Raw genomic sequence first — 23,497 nt, forward strand, 5'->3', positions numbered from 1 at the left:
GTAACGACACACACACACAACTTTTATTCTTGTTAAGACCTTGGGTTGCTCCCTAGCAAAAAGTGTGGTGTACTTATTACAAAAACAAAATGAAAAAGATATAACTGCAAAAAAAAATCACGGAGGAATCAAATCATGGAGTACTTTGCATCAGTTTACTCCCATCTAGGAAGACAAACAGGAGAAATACAAACTGTTTTGATAGCATTTCCATACTGAGTTTCATGCAAACTTCCAAATCTCTTCAAGAGGCTGGGACTAGTTTCTAGATAATCTACAGTTTCAGGGTTTCATGAGAAAAAATGTTATATTTGTGGAGATTTACTACCTGTTTTAACTGTTCTAAAGGAAAATGTATGAAAAATCCAGTTGCATTTTCAAAAAATATCTTTTGAAATTTCTTCATGAAACCTCTCTACTACTTCATTATAATTGCTGTGTGTGGTTTATCAGAATTGTTTTTATCATTATTCTTTGCATTGCTACCTGTAATTTTGAGGTGTTAAGAGGGAAGAAAAACACTTTCTAGAACCTCTTGGAAACCTGTAATAACATCTTCTAGTGACCTTTAAGCTTCAGCTAAAACCTGGCTTTAAGGCATAAAAATTGTGGTTCACTTCATTGAACAATCCACTCTTTAGAGACACGCAACATAGCCAACAATAAATCTTTCTTCAGGTTTCATACTTTCTTTATAAGTCAGCCATACCCAAATTTCATCAATATTGTACTCTAAATCAAATAATTAAGATCCACCACTGGATATATACCATTTCTAATTAGGATACAGAGGGAACATACTCTGTCCAGTGGTACTGAAGAACAGAAAAAACATGGGAGTTTTTTCACCAAGTCATTTTACAGGATAGCCTTAAAAGTTTTTTATCAGACAGTGTAAATATTACTTTTTCTAAACCCCTAAATTTATTATGTTTTCATAATGCCCTCCAACTAGACACTCTATCCAATAATTTTCTCATTCATTCTAGTAAATCAATACATTTTGCAACAGTCCTCTAAATAAGGACTAGTTGCTCTTGTTGCAGCATCCTGTTTTAAAAAACTTTTTGATATCAGCAAAGTTTTTAACGATGGGCCACTTAAATTGAAAGGCAGAAATAAAATGGAGGAAAAAATGTGAGGTGGGGGGAAAGGGACAAAAGGAAGAGAAAGAAAACTCTAACAAATACAGCACAATTTTGCTTGGATTGCCTTTTTTTTTTTTTAACAAAGAAAGAAGCCTTTCATACTTAGAAAGTTGTCAGAATATTGAGTGTTTCTCTAGTTTACTCTACTTTTCATGTATTGTTACAGATGATTTTTAGTTCAGAACATCTGTGAATGCTTTCCTTGACTTTCCTTTCTGAATCACTGAAAATTGTTCTGGGGATTTCTGCTTGCCTAAAGCCAGTAGCACAAAATGTGCAAGAATTGATATATCCCTTCATTGTGTGTTAGAAGTCACTGTAGTGAAAGATTAAGATGTGTCTCCAAAGTATTAAAGTATATTTTTGATATGAGCAGTAGCTGTTAAGTCCTAGCACATAAGAATCTGCTAGCAGAATGATGACTTGGCAAAGGTTTAGGAAAAGAAGACTGTTGACACAGCAGATTAATGCATTTGTTTGCTTACCCCCAGTCTCCCCTCAAATAATACGATATCTATTTAAGGTTTAATGAAGTTGGATTATACTTTTACACTCCCAGGGTTATTTGCCTCTGTAATATTTGTATTCTAATAACAGGGTGGATAAGTTACTGAATGTGAGGGGGTGAAGAGAGAACTTTCTCTTAACTATTGCCCATCTGTTTCAAAAAATGAGATTTTTGCTTTGAGTAACAAAGACAGCAGAGCATTCATTTGTATTCAATCCAATCCATATGCCTACATTTCCACTGATTCAGCTTTGTGCATTTTAAAAGTCAAATTTTGCAGAATGTTATAATTAATTATAGCTAAAAAAGTCATGTGATATACATCTCCCACAGCATGGATTAGATCCATCCTGCTTTACACCACTAAGTGCAAATTGCTTACTGACAGTACTTACATCAGAGTTGAATGCACTTTCCTTTTGGCAGCAGAAAGTACAGTGGTATCTATTATCACAGTGTTGAATAAAAATTTAATTTAGCCCAAGCAGTTTGCACATTATACTGGCATACAATAAACACAGGATAATTTAGGTTGGAAGGGAGATCAGAAGGTCTCAATTCCAATCTTCTGCTCGAAAGACAGATAGCTGTTACATAGACTGGGTTGCTGTGTGGTCTTGAAAACCTCCAGGAATGGAGGATGCACAACCTCTCTGGGAAATCCAATCTGTTGCTTTACTGTCCTAGAAGTGAAAAAGATTTTCCCATATATCCAGTCTGAAATTCTCTGCCTCTTGTCTCTTGTCTTCCCACCATGCACCAGTGTGAAGAGCATGTCACCGTTTTCCATGTAAACTCTCTCTAGGTATTTGCAGGCTGTTACTAGCACCCTGCTCCCCCCAAAGCCCTTCCTCCCCGTCAGCTTCTCCTCCTAGGGCATGGTGCTGCAGCCTCCAATAGAAGAAGACCCTCCACTGAATTTGCTCCATGTTATCAATGTCCTTCTTGTATTGGGGGAGGCCAAAACTGAGGAACGACCTCCTCCCTTGATCTACGGGTTATGTTCCTGTTAATACAGCCCAAGATGCTATTGGCTGTCTCTGCAGTGACAGCATGCTCTTGGCATATGTTCAGCTTGCTGTCTTATCAAAGTCTCCAGGTCCTGTCACAGAGCTGTTTCCTAGACAGTCAGTCCCCAGCCACAGTCATTGCATAGAGTTGGTCTTTCCCAGATTTGGGACTTCATATTTGCACCTACTGAATTTTGTGAGGTTCTTGCTAGCTCGTCCCTTCAGCATGTCTAAGTTCTTTGGATGGCACCACTGTCCTCCAATGTAACTCCTGGTACCCTAGTCTGGTGTCACCTGCACACTGTGATCTTTCGCCTCCTCCAGGTCATTGATTTAAGGATGTCTAAAAGGACAGGATTTGGCTCCTCATCACTTCTATATATCCCATACATGCTTGACCACCCTTTCAGTGAAGAAATTTTTCCTAGTATCCAATTTAAACCTCCTCTGGCTGGAGGCCATTTCTTCTTGTCCTACCATTTTTTACTTGGAAGAAGAGACTCATCACCACCTGGTAACCTCCTGTCAGGCAGTTGCCTTCTTATCTCCAGGCTAAACAACCCCAGCTCCCTCAGCCACTCCTCACAGGACTTGTGCTCCAGGCCCTTCACCAGCTTCATTGCCCTACTCTCCACAGGCTTCAGCACCTTAATGTCATTCTTGTAGTGAGAGGCCCAAAACTGAATACAGATTTCAAGGTGCAGCCTCACCAATGCTGAGTACAGGGCTAAAATCACACCCTGGTCCTGCTGGCCACACTATTTCTGATACAGGTCAGGATGCCATTGGCCTTCTCGGCCACATTGTTCAGCTAGCTGTTGACCAGCACCCCCAAGTCCTTTTCTACTCAGCAGCTTTTGTTCCTTTGGCTTTTTTTTGAAGACAAAGCACTGTGGTAAAAAAAATAACTCAAAATTTAATTTACTGCCTCTTTTAATGGTGCAAATAAATTAAATCAGGAAAGACACAATAATAACAATGTTTCTCAGACTGGTAGTAACTGTCATCCCCCTCTTTCACCTCTCCCAAGTACATACATGCTTTATGGTCTTAGGATCTTGGGTTAGATGACATTGTATATGAGAGTAAAGCTGGGCACTGGAGAAATTCAAAACTCTTAAACTCGGTCTGTTTCCAAAGTTATTGTTTATATTCCAAATTAAGGTAGCTGCCTTTTAGTTTCTGTTGTTTACAGAAGCAGTGGTATTTTTCTCAATAATCTTTTACTACATGCAGTTTATGATGAAAACTCCATGCTAACTGCTCCACAGCTTCTACACAAGGGCTCTGGAGAACTAAGATGCTTCACAATTAACAATATAATGAAACTAAAATTATGATCTGCATCCCAAAGAAGGCAAAATACTGCCTTCCTCCTCAAATCATAATATTTTAAATAAATTACACTATGTAATTTGGTGTATTTGGGGATTTTTAAACTACCCTTATGTACTGTAAATGGGTTGTTTGAGTATAAACATGTGTCATAATTTCAAAATCTAGCAAAAAGTAATTCTTCTGAAAAGTGAATATTAATATTTCTTAGAAAATTAGGCTTAGTACTTACACTCAATTGGGAAGGAGTGTGGTAGAAGTAATGTTAAAAAAATCCACTGTGATTCAGTGAAATAGATGTGAAATAGAATTGATTACGTCAAGAAAATTTCTAGAATAGAATGAGGGTTTTATCATATGATTTCTCATAAAACATACACTGTCCAACTACAGGAAAGCATATGCTAAAGTCAGACTAAAGATCCAGTTAAGGCAAGTATCCTGCTTCCATGAATGACCGAAACCAGAGGTACAGAGAAGAATGAAATTGAAAGGTAAGCATACATCATAAGGAGTATAAGAGCAGCATCATTTTTAGCAGCATAAAAAGTACACAGATGCATAAAAAGAACAGTCTCTCCTGAGACAATTTATTAGTGAACCATGAAGCGTAAAGTTTTAGATTCTCACTTACTGAATCAAACGTGAAAGGTAAAACACTAAGGGAAACTGAAAACTGAAGACAATCAGAATCATGGAAAAAGACATTCTTGGTGCTACCTTTTTAATGCAAATATCCCACAATGCAGTGGTAGTCTCTTTCCATGAAACCAATTCAGCACATATTTCTGTAATTCAGTTTCTGTCAGGAGACCTCTACAATACAAACATCATTTAGTATTGGCATGATTTCATTTAAAATGCTATGATTTACTACCCAGCAGGCTGTTTCGACTAGAACTGGACAAATCCAAGCATAGATGCAACCTATAAAAAACCCTTCTATTTCTGTCTAGTTTTCAAGAAGCACAATGAGATAAACTATGAACATTAACAAACCATTACTTTGATGAGCTATTCCCTAATAATGTGCACAGGACTAAGCATTGAAGAACTACCTTAAGTTTTATGACGTGAGTCTGTAAATTTGTCAGTTCAACCTAGGATTTCAGTCTCAGCTGAGGACATCTTTTTTCTGCAAAAACAGTTCTCCAACACATTCACTACTTTTAAGAAGCTTGAAATTTTGAAGCAAGAAAGCAATAGTTCTAACCAAGGCAACTTTAGGTGAAGAATTCTTTTTCTTTCATTCCTAAGTTTGTTTATAAATGGGAAAATAATAAGGTAGGGTGTAAATTTGCATAATGAATGTCTTAAAAATGAGACAAAAGGAAAGGTGATAAAATAGATGTGAGTAGAAAAGTCAAAAATAACAATAGCAGTTGTTGCATTTGCTATTTATAAAGTTACTTCTATATCCTAAACCATCTTATCTTGGGCCCTTAACTTTGTACCCTTAACTACATAAACAGAATAAAAGACAGAAGCTTGGGAAGTGTCACTTGTAGAATTCCCAACTGTTCATTCCAAGAGCATGTAGGCTTCACACCTTCAAAGGAGAATAGGAAACTGACACCAAATTTTGAGTTCACAATATGACATAAAATACATAGTAAACAGCTTCTTCTATCCAAAAAATGTTTAAGATAAACAGGTTGTTGCTGTCAAAGAGAAAAAAATGATCTTCAAGGTGCTCTACACATATTTAATATGTAATTCGCAGAACATTAAAGCTCAAAGACCTCATAAACTTTTGCAGTTATTGCAGCAAACAGAGTTCATACCTGTGGCGAGATAGATGATATGGAAAAGCATGTCCTTTCCCTGCACAACATCCACAACCACATAGGAAAATCGACTGTTGTCTTCCATGAAGTAAGGAATTGGAACAACTGGTTGAACAACCTCATGCATTAAGAAGAATTTTTGAGCATCTTGAAGATTTCTCTCAGTCAGATTTGCATACAAACCCTGATCCATGGTGCCACACTGTAAACACAGAAAACTAACATTACTATACGTGGCAACAAAAACAACAGATCTACTCCCTGATTTAAGGCACAAGAAAATAAAACCCAAGGGTAAATCATGTAGTGACACTGTGGAATTCGACCTTCAGGTCCCATTTTGGTGCTAGCCAGACTGTGCAGCAATTGAGGAAGTTCAGCTTTCCTGAGGCAGTACTATAGAGGCTCCCTAACCCTAAACAATATGGAAGGGCACTAGACAGACCAGCACAAGTGGACTACAGTAATATTATGCTACTCCTATGTTCACAGGGCATGAAGGAGAAAAACTACCATCTGACAAACCAAATAGTTTTCTAACTAGTTTTCTTTATAATTTTCACAGAAGCCGTGCTAAAGACAACAAATTTTCAAAGGAAATTCCATGTCCTACCACAGTCAGAGGTGAAAGTACCACAAACCGTTCTAGGAGTTTCTTAAGACTCTGTGTTAAATAGCAAAAATGGACAGTGAAGAGCTCTATCAATGTTATCCACAGCAAAGACATTTTTCATTTGAAACTGAACAAATTTTTATCTGAAAACTGTACTCTTTCCTTACAAGAAAGCATTTACTAACTTCATGGACAAGTTTCAATCACAAATAAACTAAGCAAAATAAGTGGCAGTTAATTTTAGCATATTTGTGTTCAACTGGGGACACAGAAGAGAAAGCTGCTTAATGCATGTGAATATATAAACATCCACATATTTACTCAGGCATAATTGGCATCAGAGAAGTAAAGCAGTACTTCACAACATTTATCAAATATTTGGGTGATGTGAAAGGCATATCCAAGTCATAATTTTCATTCTGTTTTACTATACATAAATTATGCCATAAATTACAGCATGAGCAAAATACAGAGTTCAAAACCCTACCAGTTTTTTTTCATTATTGCCATGTCTTCAGTCTGAAATTATGTCATTGTTCCAAATCCACAAATGTTAAGAAAAAGTCAAGAAATTTCATGAGAAATCAGATGATGAGGAAAGAAAAATAAACAACTGGCAGGAAACAATTACTTGCTCTGTATGTCAGATCAATGAAAAAAATAAACCATGCCAGAGAAGAATTTCTCTGAATCCATCATGCAGGAAAGATTCCAGCTGAACACTCATAGTACACTGAAATTCAAATGGTCCTTGGTCTTATGATAGACATTGCTCTGTCTAAGAGAAAAGCAGTGATCTCTGAAGAAAAACAACATTCCTCAAAACTGGGACTTCCATAGTATTCTAATCTGGAAATATTTCATAAATATAATCCAGCCTTGGAAATACGATATCTGATGGAACTGTAACAACAGGGCAATAGTCTTCCTTCACATCACATACTTCTCTCTGTTATTACTGAGTAGGTGAATACTTTGAGGACAAATCTACTTCTGGGACTACACAAACAGAACTTCTGATACTTTATCATAAGGACTCTATAAAAGAAAAGTCCTTCTTTCTGGGAAGGAAACCAGTGACTAAGTCAATGAATATATCCCGTCTATGTGAAGTGTACTCTAAAGCACCACCAACATCACTGCTGCAGTTACAGAGCCAGAAATCTAATCTTCCTAAGTACTTCTATTTTTTTAGGTTCTTTTAAGGTCTTAGGCTAGTGTAAGACAGGGCCTTATTAACCATGAACCATAAAGCCTTTTGAGAAAACCTCATGTAAACGATTGTCCCTCTCCCTTGTATTCATACCTGAAAATTAGGGTTAGGATTGGGATATGGAAGCCAAGCAGATCGGGAGTTTTCCTGGTATTTGAAGGGTCCATTAAAGGCCTGAGTTATGGCACTCAGATTGAAAACACAAACTGCTGAGGCTGCTATGCTGTTCCTGTAAAAGAAATATAAATATTAACCTAAACAATAACATTAAGTCAACTTGTTGAAAAATAAATAAAAAAGACTAACTCTTCAATCCTTCAAGTAACTAACTAAGCAGATAAGATCAGCCAGGAGATGATATCTCAAGATAATGAGAGATGATAAGCTGATTTAGCACAGACATTGCATTTAAAATATTTGTTGGCCTTACCAAGTAGCTGGTGCGGGAGAAACTTAGAACTTCCTACCTTCTGTCGCTGCTCTGATACCACAAGGCTATACTTCCACACAATCATATGCACTAGGGACACCTCTTTTGTAGTTACAAAGTTCAGGATGATATTACTCTTAGGGCTTATTAATATTTCTTCCATACAACATAGATGAAACAAGGTAAGGATTTATTCAATTTATGGTATGTCTCTGGACCTTATGGAATCCCAGATAGTTCTACAAAAATCCTGTCTTCCAAGAGATGATGTACAGCAATAAGTATACAAGTTCAGAAACCCATCAAGAGAAAACAACTTGGACTGCATACAAGGTTAAACAAATAAACACAAATAAATGGCAGTCAGACAAATCATAAAATTTCCTGCATTTGCCTTGAAAATGCGATATACCTGGCAATAAAGTAATTCTGCATAGTGTAAAGAATATAATCTAATTATTATGAAAGCTTGTAATATGAGAACCAGTATTGTTTCTTCCACATTTTGAAATAAATGAATAGATAATAAAGCTATTAGTTGCACAGATTTCCATTGCAGGTAAAACTGCTGACAATTGATCCACACATTATTATTTTCTTTTTTTTTAATATATTTTTCTTTTTATTTAAACTTAGCCTGCACTTTACACAAGGCTTAAGAAAGTATACTATAGAAACTCCAAAATTATGGGAAAAAAACCCCAAGTAAACAACAATACCTGGAGGCACAAATCTATCAGCAACTGAAAAAAGTTAGGATATATGGATTAAATACCAGGACAAAAGAGCAATTTGCTTTCTTATGCTTGTCATCCTTATTTCAAAGAAACACCAACACTTGGTGTTCAATATCTGCAGAATCAATTATCATTGGATTTGATAATCCCTTGCCTATATAAATTATCACTAAATGCAGCTCAGTAATAATATTCTATAGTACCCATACCAATGTCTTCTTGAATTTCTTGAAGTCCTTAAAGGACATTAGATTCGCGCTTACAGATTTTTCAGATAGTCTAAAAGAAACAAAATCAGCTTCATTATGAAGCAGTGGTTACAGTGGACTTAATCATCAACCATATAAAAAAGGTGCAGGTTTGGCTGTTACTCAGTCTTTATTGACAGAAATGTTTCATTTTTTCCCTCCACAAGTATATTCAAGTATATTAAAAAAGGAATTAGAGTACAATAAAGTCATTGCAATTCTAAAGGTATTGAGATTGAAGAATGCTGAATGTGGTTAAGCAATATCTGATGCTGTTACATCAAGAGAAAGGAATATGTTGTTCCATCTCATGGGAAACCTTGGCATTTCTACACCATCAGTTGCAGTGTGGAAAGGTGAATCAGGTTGGTTCCACAGATTATCCATGAACAGGGAGTCAGCATGGGGAAGCAATCCTAACTCTACAACATTTCAACAATGTCCAAAAATTTACTTACAACATTTGATGTCAGGAACAAATATAACTTAATGGGAGCTATCAAAAAAACCCACCCTCAAACAGTTGTAATTAAATCCTCTTTGAAGAGTCCATTCTGTTGAACAATCAGAATGACAGGCCACCAGGGAAGAAGGAAGTAGCAGCAAGGTTTCAAATACTGTCTACTTTCACGTGGCAAAGGTAGTCTTAACATTAGCAAGTCCATTTTCAGAAGAGCCAGGGAGCATCAGGAGCATCGTTCCCCTTCCATAGCCTAAGCCCTATGGATTTTCTGCAGTAGAATTCCTCTGGTCAAGCTTTTCATGGCAGGAACATGTCAAGGCTATTTTGACTTTCATAAAAGATCATGTTGAAGGGGGTATGTGTATGCCACTTGAGAAATACCTGTCTTTTATTATTTGAACTAGCTAGTAAAACAGATCAATGAAATTAAAATTACTGATCAAAACAACATCAAATTTTCTTATCCCCAGTAATTTCAAAGTCTCTACTATTCTCTTTATAAAAGCGGTGTTTAAATTCACTACATTACTCCATTGCAGGAACAGGTTGAGCTCATCATCTGATTGTCACAAGTTAGGAACTGTCACAGCTGGATGTAAGCAGCCCATCACTAGTCTTGTTCACAGCCTGAGCTGCTGGCCCAGGGGTGAGCCTGAATCTGGAAGATGCCTAAATGTGTTCATAAAGGACTGTGCCAAAAGCCCAAATTCATGCTCACTGTCTAGAATATGTAGGGATAATAATTTGTTGACATTAATTTGTGGCTGTTTCCACCCAATTAATGGATATTTATAGAAGGTAGGTATCCCATTGTTTAAGGGGCCCAACCTGTCTTTTAGGTGTCCAAGGAACTTCTAAAATTCTAGACAAAACTGACTTACACAACGAGACAATACAAGAAGGTAAGATAATCAGAACCCGAAATTGGAAACTCTGTTCCAGTGGTTTGAATACTGGTCTGCACAGCCATAACACAGAGGCCGTTCTCACTAAGCAACGTGTTAGTTGCTTATGTTATCATGTTAATAAGAGCTAAGCGGCTCTTGGTATCAAGCTCAGAGTCCAGGGATCTCTATCTTGACCTAATTTTTTAACATTTAACAAATTTTAACACCAAATTGAATTTTTTTTTCAATTTTACCTTGTTGATACAACAGGTTCAGTTAAAATTAAAATAAATTCTTGTTTGGACCCTTAAACTCACTAAAGTATATGTTAGGAGTAATTAAAATACATAAGAGCACCTCTTGTCCTATTTTGGGTAAGGTGCATTCTTTCTGACAAGGTCAAAATCCATCATGTCAAATTCATGATCATGTCACATTACAATTATAAGATATTTTTTCTTAAGTACATCATTTATTTATGTATTGCAATAGTATGCAAAATAAAAATTAATGCCTTTCTAAGAATAAATGAATATGATGACAGAATACTCTTAAACACAAATGGATCCCTGCTTTAAGGAAATATTAAGAATTCCTCCTCTCATTTCTTCAACAATTCATGTGGGAAACATTTGGAACTGGTGCTTGTGCATAAGAGGACAGTGGATTGGGCAAAACAGAAGTTTGAATTTATGATGTTTACTTGGCATATACAGAAGAGAGCAGCTCAGAAGTTTAAGTTTTTGCTGTCACAAACAGCAAGAAAATAAAATACATAATTTGTTTTACTTACACATTAGTGGTAAAAATTCCATAGATCAAGTCCAATTCTGGCAGGAAGAAAGTGCTCTGAAGTTCATTATAGTAAAATGGAATTTCTCCAGGGCGAGAGCAGTTCAGACGAGCTTTCATGAAGGTAGTCCAGGTATCCTCCAGCACAAACTTGCCACCAATATCATTTTTACACACCCGAGCAGCACGAGAGAATACTGTTTTCCCACAGTCGTGTTCCACTGCATTCTCCCGGAAGAAGAAGTAAGTGAAGTTCCCAATGTCATAAGATGACACAAAATTTGGCTCTGAAAATAGTAGGAGGAAAGATCGTTTATCACCTTCTTGTGATATATGCACTTATATTAACATGGAAGTTCGATTTATCTTCAAATATTAGATTTAGAAAAACACACCTTTGATTATCCTTTAGAGAACTGGCACAATGACATCTGAACAGGACAATTCACGTCCAACCATGATTATGAGCTACATGATCATGATATGCTGGGTTTATCTGGGTAGAGTTAATTTTTTTTCACAGTAGCATGGCACTATGTTTTGGATTTGTGCTGGAAACTGTGTTGATAATTCAGGGATGTTTCTGTTATTGTTGAACAGCACTTACACAGAGCCAAGGCCTTTTCTGTTTCTTGCACCACCCCAACAGCACAAAACGCCTGCTGAGTTGCCAGCTGGGGCTAAACCACGACACGTGGCCTGACAGACTCTCTGCTCTACGGGTCTGTAGCACATGACTCTGCCAGGCAGCCTTGGCCCAGCTTTCTGTATTCCACTATCAAAAGTGTTACTGAATTTCCATTCCCTACATATGGGCATAGTGTCTTCTTAAAATGTAATTGCTTTATCTGTTAACTCTATTTCTGCTTTACCACCATGCCATTACTCCAGATTAGCAGAATAATGGGTGGTAACTGATTGTGAGTGAAAATATATTCAGAGGATGCAATGAAAAGAAAAGAGAACTACACAAAAGCATTTGAAGGAAAGATAACTGCATTTCAACCCTGTCTTGCTTAAAGCTTTTGATAGTATCACAGTATTTTTCTCTGTCTTATAAAGAAAAAATTAAAACTGACCAAAAATCTGATGGTGATGAAGGAGAAAACACAGAATATGTAAAAAAATAACCTGGAAAACAACAGATGGCAATATTTCTTAAAAGAAAAAAAAAAGGAAACAGTAGATACCAAAGAAAATATACATAAACATATGGTCCATTTCCTAAGGATTACTAGAACTGAAGAAAGTCCGTGACCTTAAGATAAATTGGCAAACTGATGAGTTGTTAAAGACAAATTTGTCAAGAAGAGCCCCCTTTGTGTAAGGAACCATTATAAAACACTGATAGCCCCAAGAAACAAGCAAACTTTATATTCTCATTCCCAAATTGTATTCTGAAGTGGGAAAAAAAATAAGCAAAACTGTTTTTAAAACATCTATTGTGAGGAAACATTCCAAAGAAATTTAATAGATGAATATTTCTTGACAGCCCTATTGTATAGGAAAAAGCTGCTGCAACGAGATCTAAGCATTTTACAGGAATAGTTCAAACCTGTCAAAACTTTTGAGGGGCACTAGAAAGGGAAGGAAGCTGGCCTTTCCACACAGCAGTCCAAACTCTGTCAGAAAACTCTTCTCCAAAGACGGCCCAGCTCCCAGCTCTTGTGGCCTCTTGTGCTGCTTCCCTCTCTACCTGCTGTGCTGCAAGTCTCCAAGGCAGGTTTCTTGGAAGCAATGATTGTCAGCTGCCTAGGATGTTTGAAGCTGAGCAGACACAATAGTGCTCTCAGTCCTCCCTGTAACTTTCATTCATTATTATATCAAGCACTTCCCCGAGATTAGTCTGTAACGTACCACATTTTCCCCACACTCCGACCTGCGCAGGTGTTTTGCTGGAAGATAGCAACCAAACAATTCTGAGAATTTGTTAGTATCCTGAGTTTTCATAAGTTACATAGTACCAATGCCTTTGTGTCTTTAAAAAGAAAAAAAAGCAAAATAGTTTGACAGGACTTGCGATAGCACTAAAGATAAAACTGGACTGACAATATACAAACAACTAAACTATTAGTTAATGTTATCCCTATTAGAACCTCATATCTTCATTCCACATCTGTGTCAAACTTTCATTACAATAGGGATTTTGATTCAAAGGTTTCAAAAACCTTTAAAGTATATTACTAGAATTTGCAGTTTTGTAGAAATAATTCTAAGTTAATCATGACCTCTCTAACCATAAAATGTAATACTGTAACACATTTACAAACTGAACACTCAAATTGGAGAAAGCCGGAAAAAAAAGACAATTTTTAACTTTGTTAATTTTTTTTCTCTAAAAACGTGCAATTTGCTGAATAGGTAACAGGGTAGAATGATATATAAGATTTATTTACAAGTACTAAGACTAAGATGACAAAAACATGTGGCTAAAAAATCCCAAAATTGTATACTATCACATTCTAGTGAGGTTAGACAGTTTTGACAGGCATCAAATACTAACTATATATCCAAAGATATTTGAATGCAAAGTTTTCTTTCGTATTATAAATCCCAATTATGTGTTCTTTATTCTCAATACACATAGGTGTTTGAAGATTTATGGAACAAACTTGTATTTATTTAAATAAAATATACTAGAAAAAAAATCCTTTTAGGAATACCAGGCTAACTAAAACCCAAAAAAATCCCAAAAGGAAAAATCCCCACTTTCCCTCATTATCCAACTTCAGTTCTTCAATTATATTTATATAACACCTACTCATTATTTCTCTTATCTGTAATATACTTTCTCATTCTACACAACATCCTTTCAGATTGGTCTTACAGTCATAGAAGGAACTACTGTCTGTGGAGGAAAGAAAAAGCATTCACTAGTTTCAGTGTAATTTGGGATACCTGTCCACATACTAAGATTATGACTGACTTAAAGCAATATCAACTAAAGGTAGAAACTAAGAAAAACAATAGACCTGAAATTGCATTAAAAAAGTAAATGCTTCCAACTATACGTTTGACTTTTTGTAGCCAATAACCCTACTTGGTCTTTCAGATTATCTCAAAAATATCTTGACTTATGTAAAAAGATTCTACTTATAGTGCAAAATCAATTTGATCTATCTACCCACAAAAGCATTTTTTTACAAATATTAAACAAAGTGGCTCTTCCTTGCAATAAGGCCTGAAGGTAGCTCTCAACTGGAGGCCCACTGATATAAAAAGGCACAATAGGATCTTACTGCAAAGTAAAAAAAACACTATGGGAAGCACTCAGTGTGGAGAATGATGAATGACAAAAAAAAGCAATTTCACGAGCTGTAAGAATAAAAATAATGTGAAATGCTTTAAGAATGTTTTTGGGGTTCTTGAAAGCCCATGTCAATCTTTCAAAAGACAGTATTTTAAAGTTGCACTGATAATCATAATACATGTATGAAAAATACCTAGTACTCATATTTCATGGATTCAAAACTGAGAAACAATATATACATCTGCAAACACCTATGCATATACTTTATTGATTACAAACTGATGAAAATGTGACCTGCTGTTGAAATTTGTGAAAACTGCTTTTATTTGCATGAAATGTAATAATCTCAGAGTTACCTCAGGGAATTCAGTGGATATGGAAGGATTATCAGGTCAGACTTTATTTCATTCCCTCTTTGGGAAAAAGGAACAGGATCACTTAAAAACTTCAAAGTTAAAAAGAATTTCCCATCTAGGAAAAATCAGTTCTTATGTGTCCAACTATTGTTCTGTGAACTGCTGTTTGTTGACATGGAGGCCTTCTCACAGAAGTTTTTAATGCAGCAAATGAAGTGATTCTCTTGTTTCCTGCTGATTTTGCAAATAGTTCTGGAAGGGTAAACACACCTCATTTCTGAATTATTAGACCAACACAACAAGTGCAAGGATTCTGGTATGTGACAGGATACAGCTGGTATGAGAATGTCGACCTGTAATAATGTCACGAATATTGTATATGACCTTTATAGGTTTCTATATACTCAATTTATGGATGTGTCAGGCTGACTAGACTTTCTCAAATTAAATGAAACCCATGGAATCAGGAAAGTAAGAAAATGAGCTTGTCAGTGTGACCCAACAAAGATCACTGGGGTACAGCATGGAGCAGTGCTACACAGAGACACAAGCCCATGCATCGAAAGCACTGGCGGGCTAGTTAGCACTGCCTCTGGGCAAACAGACTAGTGTGCCATTTCATAAGTTTGCTTACTCAGCACAAATACCTGGGAATATCTACAACTTCCTTCATATAGCAGCATGAATGCCCTGCAAAGATGTTTCCCCACAGACTCTTCTAAGTTATGACTCAGAAAAAGATGACTCAACTGTATGAAGTCAAGATAATGCTTCCATCTAAAATAATCTGATTGGTTTTCTGAAGTTTGTAGACAAACCTACATTTTCTGGGGAGCAGAGTCTTTGTTCTTAATGGGAAGGCACTTACTGGGATAAGACAATGATTCCCTTTAGATTATTTTTCCTTTCCATTCACCCAGAGAACCTGGAAACCAAAAGATCAAATCAATACTCACTGACAGAGAAGTCACATGTTGACGCTGTCTGACTGTGCCAACTGCTCCCATAGGGACTGGTTGCAGCTCTGCCATGCAGCACGTGCTGATGCTGCACCCCAGACAATGGTCTTCTTATGGCATGAAAGTAATGGTGCGCTGCAGTGGGAAGCAGTGTAAGGACAGACTGGGGGATTTAGGAATGCAAAGTTTACTGGGAACAGGATGGGGCTCTCTGGAAGGCAGAAGAAGCCAAATGGTACAGCTCCATCTGTAAGGTCTCTTGATAATGGTATATAAAGCAAACTTCTCCCTGGGTCACGCCCAGGCTTTCATTCAGAAAACAGTAGCTGGAGGGGTCCAAACAAATCTGGGAAGTGAGCCAACGATTAAGCAATACAGATGTCTAAAGGTTTCATGTATAAGCTTATTTCCTGGACCTTTCTTATTTAGCAGTGTAGAAGTACTCTGAGTGGGTAAAAGGATGAGAGAAACTGTACAGGAACTTCTCCATACAGAAATCAGAAATAGGAGCCTAAAAGAGCTCCATGAGAGCATCTTAGGTAGTCCTGGCCTATTCTCACTGTCTGAGCTTTGGAGCAAGAAAGTTTGCTCGTGTTTTTTAATCCATATAACCCCTCAACCTCTGAAGCACACTAATATGACTTAATTTACATAGTTAGTGGATGTTACTGTTTCCAGAGTGAACCAAATGACATGGAATGAACTGTCTTACTTTATGGAGGTAACAGCAATTAACCTTAAGGATTACAAGGTCCAATGCCTACTCTAAGCAAGAAAGAGCTGTGATTTCCAAGACTGTCCCTGTGAGATGTGACCACTCACTTCTGAAGTGCAAAGCATTCAGAGACCCAGTCAAAATTAATGAAAAATATGAAGAGAAAGATAAAATTAGAAGTTTGTCAGATCTAGACAGAGATTTTACATATACATATATCTATATACATATATATAAGTTTATCTCCAAAATAAGACACACTTCCATAGATATTTGAATGCATAATATATTCAAAATCTTAGAATACCAGTCTAATGTTGAATGACATCTACCTGGAACTTGTTCACTGACTTCAAGAGATCAATGAATCACACCATACTGTTGACCTCTAAATACCTATTTCTTCCAAATATTTTTATTCAGCCAAATGCTTAATGGCCTTAAATTCTAGGAAGATGCACTTCAGTTTTTTTGAATAAACTTCAGCTTTCAGCTAAAAACGCTCTCCAAAAGGGAAGCTTAAAGTAATGGAAAGAAATTAAAATCCAAATGTGCCAGTCTGTTTTATTTTCTCTCACCTTATTGACATAATTAATGAAGTAGAGTTGCTATTTGCATTTTGCCATCACTGTATATTTATTAAGTATATTCAATTAGTGTAGCCCCTTGCAGCTGTTGGAAAAGAGTATGGATCTTGCATTGGGCTGATCAAGTAATCACTGCTCATGAATGTTTAAGGACAAATTAGAGCCCTTTTACTCCAGAGTAAAATTTTCCTACAGCATTATATATCTCAAAAGTAACACATAACTTTTGGTCAACATATCTATATCCTTCCTCAGTAGCTGAACTGTAAAATGTTAAGTCCTGTATAAAACTGGCGGAAGTTATTTTATTAATAGCTATTTTTTCTCTGTGTTTCATAATTATCTAGGATGCATGCTTAAAATGCTAACCTGTCACAGAATAACTGGCTACCAGTCTGTTTTGACTATTTCCTCTGCAACATCTTAGCTCTCCACAATTTCTTTTACATTCTTTTCCTTTTGCTAAACTGAAAATTTTATGGGTATAGAAGAGCAAGGACAGCAAAATACACTAAAACTCTGTATACAGACATTTTTTCCAATCTTCTCGTATATTGCCAATAGATTTTACAATACAATTCAGTACAATCATAAAAGTGGATGCACTCATTACATTTTTACTGATGTACTCTAATAAATTGTGAAACGCAATTATTTCTTTTCTGAAATATGGTATTACAAAATTCATTGTTTTATTTCTTGTTGTTTATTTCAAATAAATCTTCATTTTCAGGGTAATGGTACAATATTTTGTAATTTATTATATCATTTTGGTAATGCAAATTTGCCAGCGACAAACTTAGTTATAGAAGTCATTCTCTACTCTGACCTAATACTTACTCTAGTCCTTGAGAATCCCTCCTGGAGTTTAGTGCATTTTGTGTCACATGTATTCACTGGGTAGACACCTTGCATAGCAATATATTGGGAGTGCAGAGTCCAAGGATGAAAAATACATAGGATTAGATTAATTCACTCAAAACCTCTAGAAGTTTGGGCTATAGAGATCTATTGCAACATCCAGAAGTTTGGATGGTTATTTAAAGTTGAATCCAGAATTCCACAATCACAGGAATCTAGCATTCTTTAAGGAGATTTTGCCAAACAGCAGGTATGGAAAGAAAACCCAATTATAACAGCTTACCCATTTCTCTCCAAACATCATTTGGACTACCAATTTATTTTTTTTCTCTGCTCTAGTTTTGCAGTGAGCAAAACAGTCAGAGGGCTTTCCCTACAGATCTGGTTCTCTTTTCCTTTTTTATTTTCCTTTTTTTTTTTATCATAACAAAAAGGAAACTAGACTTCAATTTCATAATCAACCTCTTTCCCCTTCACCTTAAGGCTTGGTATGTCTGCTACTGAAATTCCATCTCTACCTCCAATATTTCTATGACAGGATCACACAGAATCACAAAATGGGTCAGGTCAGAAGGGACCATGACGGGTCATCTGGTCCAACCTCCCAGTTCAAGCAAGGTCATCGTAGAGCACATGGCACAGGATTGCATTCAGATAGCTTTTGAATATCTCCAGTGAGGGAGACTCCACAGGCTCTACAGGCAATCTGTTCCAGTGCATGGCCTCTTGCACAGTAAAGGAAGTTCTTCTTCATATTCAGGTGTAAATTCCTGTCCTCCTCCTTTCTTTGATAAATGCTGCTTTTCATGTGTTCATGCTCCCCGCAATTTGAAATTTGAAATTTTCCATCTTTCCCTGGTTGAGATGTATTTCAGTTCTTTCATTCTCTCTGGGTCACTGTTTATTATAGTTTTGTGCATTAATGAGGCTCATCATCCTGTTGTGCCTCTCTACAGCTGGGAACAGATTATCTGCTTGCAGAAGTGCCTTCCTTCCTCATTTGGCCTCTCCAACTGGAACCTGACAGAAGCAGGCTTGATGAGATATAAAAGAACAGGCTCTGTCCTCAAGAGCCTCCTAATGTTTTTAATAAGTGGAAGGTGGACCTTGCTGTTTTACCTAGAGTAGATAAAAAGTAAAAATATCCCAACCTCATGGATAATGCTTCTTGTTTTCACCATTTCAAACAGGTAAGGTGTGGTGGGGGGAAACAGTTTTCCCCCTGAAGTTGTAAAATGGTAAAACCCCAGGGGGTGGTGACCCTTGAAGTTTTGAGCCAATGAACGCTTCTGCAAAATATAAACATATCACAAGCAGAACGGAAGAGAAGGTAGTTGTAGTTGTTGTTGAAGAAGTAGCCATGTTGTGAAAGCCACGAGCAAGGGGCTCGGAGTCCCTTGGAGCCTCTGCACCCCCTGCCCCAGCCCCCGGCAGGGGGGCTACAGGGACTTGGAACCGTGTAAAACTGGGCTAAGTACCTGTAGTTACAAAGCTAAAGAAGTTTTCTCCACCGTGAGTGAGCAGAGACAGAGCAGCAGCAGGAGCAGCGTCCAGAGACTGTGGCTGAGAGCCAAGAGATAACGGAGAAGCAGCAGAAACAAACATGCAGCTGAGCAGGAAGACACAGAGTTGTCTGAGAGAGCCGAGAGAGAGAGCCAGCAGCAGAGAGAGAATTAGGCTCTACAGAGAGAGAGGGAAAGTTGGGGTAAGAACTGAAACAAAACCCCAAACCCCTGTGAGACCTCCGAGAGAGAGGAGGATGATGGACTCTACTTGAAAGAGTCGTGGAGCGCTACAGCACTGCAGAGAGGAGCTGAAAAGCTCAGGAGTCCTGGAAAGCTGGACTGGGATGATTAAAGGAATGTGGAGGGGGTGACCTTTGGCCCCCCCTCACCACTGCTGCCAAGCTAAGCTAGCAGCCTGAGATCAGAGCACAGAAGCTCTGATAGAACTCTTGAGGCAAAGGCCTTCAACTGAAAGTTGCCCGAGATGTTCTGACTCAGGGGTGAATCCCCTGAGGAAGGGACCTTCATGGGGGTCTTACACTCCATGATATGACGTGGTGAAGCGAGTTTTGTCCCTGCTACGCAGTCCACGGAAGAGAAAACCCTCGCTTGGAGTCGAGTGGCCGAAAGAGCTTGGATACCCCCCTCGTGTGTACTGGCAGAGATCTAGCTACAGCTGCTGCATGGAAGAGAGAGACAGAGAGACCTGCTGCCTTAGAGACATTGCTGCTCTGAAAGTGGAAAGGATCTTTCCTTCTTCCCTCCTGGACTTTTAATTGGAGGGGAGAAGAGATTTGATCCATTGTAAATACTTTTATGTCATGGTAGAGATAGCTAAGATTGTATATAATGTATTGTAGAATTTATTTGTACAGTCATTGTAATATATATTCCCTTTCCCCCATTTTGAGTCTCGTGTAGTGTTTGGAAAAACCATCTCACACTGGGTTGAGATGTGGGAGGGGGTTTGGACTAGGGAATTGGATTTTGAGGATCTCAAACTATGACATAAGGAAATGCTACAAAAGTGTTTTGTAAAAGGAAGGCAGGGGAGACACCTCCATTTCACACGAACTTACTGCTCTCCTACTCTGTCATTGCCATTTAGGAGAAGATGCACAACTTTGAAAGAAAAAACACAGTTTAACTGTTCAAATTTTTCCTCCTGCAGCAGCTCCAGTTAAGAAGCCTACGGCATTTCCCTCCTATTTTAAGATACTGGCAAAAATGATGATACACACAAAAGAACAGAATCAACCTCATGGGTGGCACAACCAAAGAAAATTAATTATTTATCTTCATGCAAAATAAGCAACAACTGTTGAATATGCTTTGCATATTTTCAGTCTGGTCTCTTATCTGAAAGACTACTTTGCACATTCAAGCATGGACTGGTTTTGAGTTACATGAAATATTACATAATAAATATATAAGGCTTTTCATTAAAAGCCAGAAAAACTAAAGGATAACCCTGAATTATTATAGCCATTTCCATTAATCCTTAAAAACAAAATTGAAAGGATTAATTTTTATTCTTAGATCATAAATTCTCTTCACACATCCTAAAAGTAGCAAAAGTTATAATAAAAGTCTGCTAACAAACTATAATAGGATTGCATTCAGAGTTGTGTTATACCCCACTAACCAAACCACCTTTGTAATAATTTTACTCTTACTTTTGAGAACTAAAAGTATCTTTTCTGGATTAACAAGTATTTGTTAAGCAAAATGTTTTCAGAAAGTGATCTCAGAAGAACTGCTTTAATAAGAGTATCTAATAACCAAGTGCATAGGACAGCAAGAGGAAAAATAGTAATTTTATGTCTACCAACAGAGCAGAACAATCCAAACATTCCTCTCCTTTTCTCAGCTGGAAAGACTTCTAATTTGTATGGGATTTTATTTTATTTTATTTTATTCTTGTTTGGGGCTATATCTTATATAGGATTACATTTTAATCATCTGTGGTCTGCTCACTGATGAAGTCTCTTGACATTTAAAACACAGTTTATATTTATTTAGTTATGTTCCAATAGCATTTATCATAGTATGTTTAGGATAAAGAAAACAGCTACAACGTATTTCAAGATAGTTGGAGACCAAAGCGATTCTAAGCAAAGGCATTTGGCAAATTATGAAACAGAATGTCCTAGTGTTTTCCCATGTGATGAAACCGAAAGGGATTGAAAGGGATTTCCCTTTTTTTTTTTTTTCTTTTTTTTAAATCTGTTTTGCCCTTTTATTGGCTAAGGGAAGCAAACAGACTTCATAGACTAAGGCAAACTTTCACACTGAGGCATCAGATCAAACATTTACTGATTTGAAGAGGCATATTGAAAGGAGAAACACCTTTACTAACTGTAAATGTTGGACTACAGAAAAGGTTTCTAAGTCTAAACAGAGAAGGCTTTTCCTTGCCAATCTGGACTCGCTGCAACTGTGGACTACAAATATAACTATTACATTTACCTCTGTCCTCTAGAGCACACTATGATGAATTCTACTCCTACTGCACTTTGCAGATCAACTCTAAAGCAAAGTCTAATTAGAAGCATATTGTAACAGTCAACTCTGGATATTTAAACACTATGTTATACTGAAAGCTTAAAGAGACTGAAATAAACAGCATGCCAGCTTAATGAAAGATTTAATCTACTTTTTATCACTTAATAATGTCCAAAGCAGACTGCTAAGGAATACTATTCCTTTTATGAAATCCTACATTCTAGCACCATGCTGCCCTTTACTGACCCGAGCAGTTGGCTGAAGCTCAAGGTGTTGCTGATTGCTTTGGTCAGGAGAAGAAATCAGTGGAAGAGATGTCTGCTTTAGGCATAATCCTCAATATGTGTTCTATTACCTCTAATTGTTTCTCTCAAGCACAGAAGCCCTTGAACAGGAATTCAGAGAGAAAGAGAAAGAATAGGTAGTAGAACAGGACACCTTACAGAGTAAATTACTGGTGAGCAGTCTTTCTACAGTCTTCATTTGTTTGTGCATATATATATATATATTTTCACATAACTTGAAGCATTACTTTTTTCTCTGCATGGGGAATGAGAAGGACAAAACATAACATCATGGGAGGTAAAGGTAGGTTCACACTTTCAGGCTTGCTATCTGCAGCCGGTTGGGCTGTTGGATGAGGAGAGAGCTGTTTTGCAGCAGTTAACTTTTCTGGGTGATCATGTTCTCTTTGAGTAGAGTGATAGAATTAGAGACAGGGTTGGGAAGAGGAAAAAGCAGGGCCTGTCTCTTCACTGTCAGTTGCTAAATTCTTTGTGAGTAACCCAACCCCTAGAACTGTTGAACTAAGGTGAATGCTCAGGTCATACCACTGCAGTAGCCTGATGCTTCAATGGCAGCTCCTCATGGAGACAACTTCTGCATGGTTATGACTGTAGTCAAAACCCTGCTCACTGCATTTGGGCTAGCTGTATTTAATGTTGTCTACAGGAGCACTAGGAAGACAGAAATAGCATGGATAAACAGAACATTAATTTCTTCTTCCAGAAGTGGAGGGAAGTTCTGAGGTAAAAAAAATTGTAAGTGGTGATCATATTCAGAGGTAACTAAGAGATGAATAGATTACTACTATAAATGTTAAAAGAGGGTAAGTTCAATAACTACCACCAGATACTTCTTTCTTCCATCAGTGAAGAAGACATGATTATGTGCACTCTAAAGTTCTACAAAATAGGTAAAACTTTAAGGAAGTGTGCAGATATCTGTAACATTTGGCAAACTGTTTTTTCTGCCATTGAAAATTTTTAAAACAGACAAAATTCTTTTGAGTAAAATCTTGAAAGGGGTTATCTAATAGGTGAGCAAACAGTATATCCACAGACCCTCTAAGATGGCTCCACAACAACTAGCTCCAGTCAGAAATAGGATTTCTTTGTTGGTAGTGTTGCTGTACTGTCCATCTTCCTTTTTGGATCAGTGCTTGCTCAAAATCTTTGTGCTTCACACTAACTTTCCTTTTTCCCTTCAGTTAAAGTCTCACACCATATTCTTGTGGCTTAATTTTAGACATATTCTGAATAATTAATATCTTTAACCAAGCTATCAAACCCTTCATCACCTCAGATAA

The 23,497-nt window shown here is 37.1% G+C and overlaps 1 protein-coding gene across 3 annotated transcripts in view; it reads right to left on the reverse strand.

Moving 5' to 3' along the window:
• SEMA5A (semaphorin 5A) overlaps window positions 1-23,497 on the reverse strand; it is a 327,493-nt gene that overhangs the window by 116,284 nt on the left and 187,712 nt on the right. For all 3 annotated transcript variants that reach the window (XM_029958921.1, XM_018070097.3, XM_008922830.4), the window contains 3 exons: window positions 11,173-11,458; window positions 7,708-7,843; window positions 5,786-5,990 (listed from right to left, as the gene is read on the reverse strand). In XM_029958921.1, the coding sequence (XP_029814781.1) occupies window positions 5,786-5,990; window positions 7,708-7,843; window positions 11,173-11,458 (627 nt within the window). The remainder of the gene's footprint in view (window positions 1-5,785; window positions 5,991-7,707; window positions 7,844-11,172; window positions 11,459-23,497) is intronic.

Source organism: Manacus vitellinus, unplaced genomic scaffold, assembly GCF_001715985.3.
Source record: "Manacus vitellinus isolate BGI_N305 unplaced genomic scaffold, ASM171598v3 scaffold_17_pilon, whole genome shotgun sequence".
In the NCBI taxonomy this organism is placed as follows: domain Eukaryota; kingdom Metazoa; phylum Chordata; class Aves; order Passeriformes; family Pipridae; genus Manacus; species Manacus vitellinus.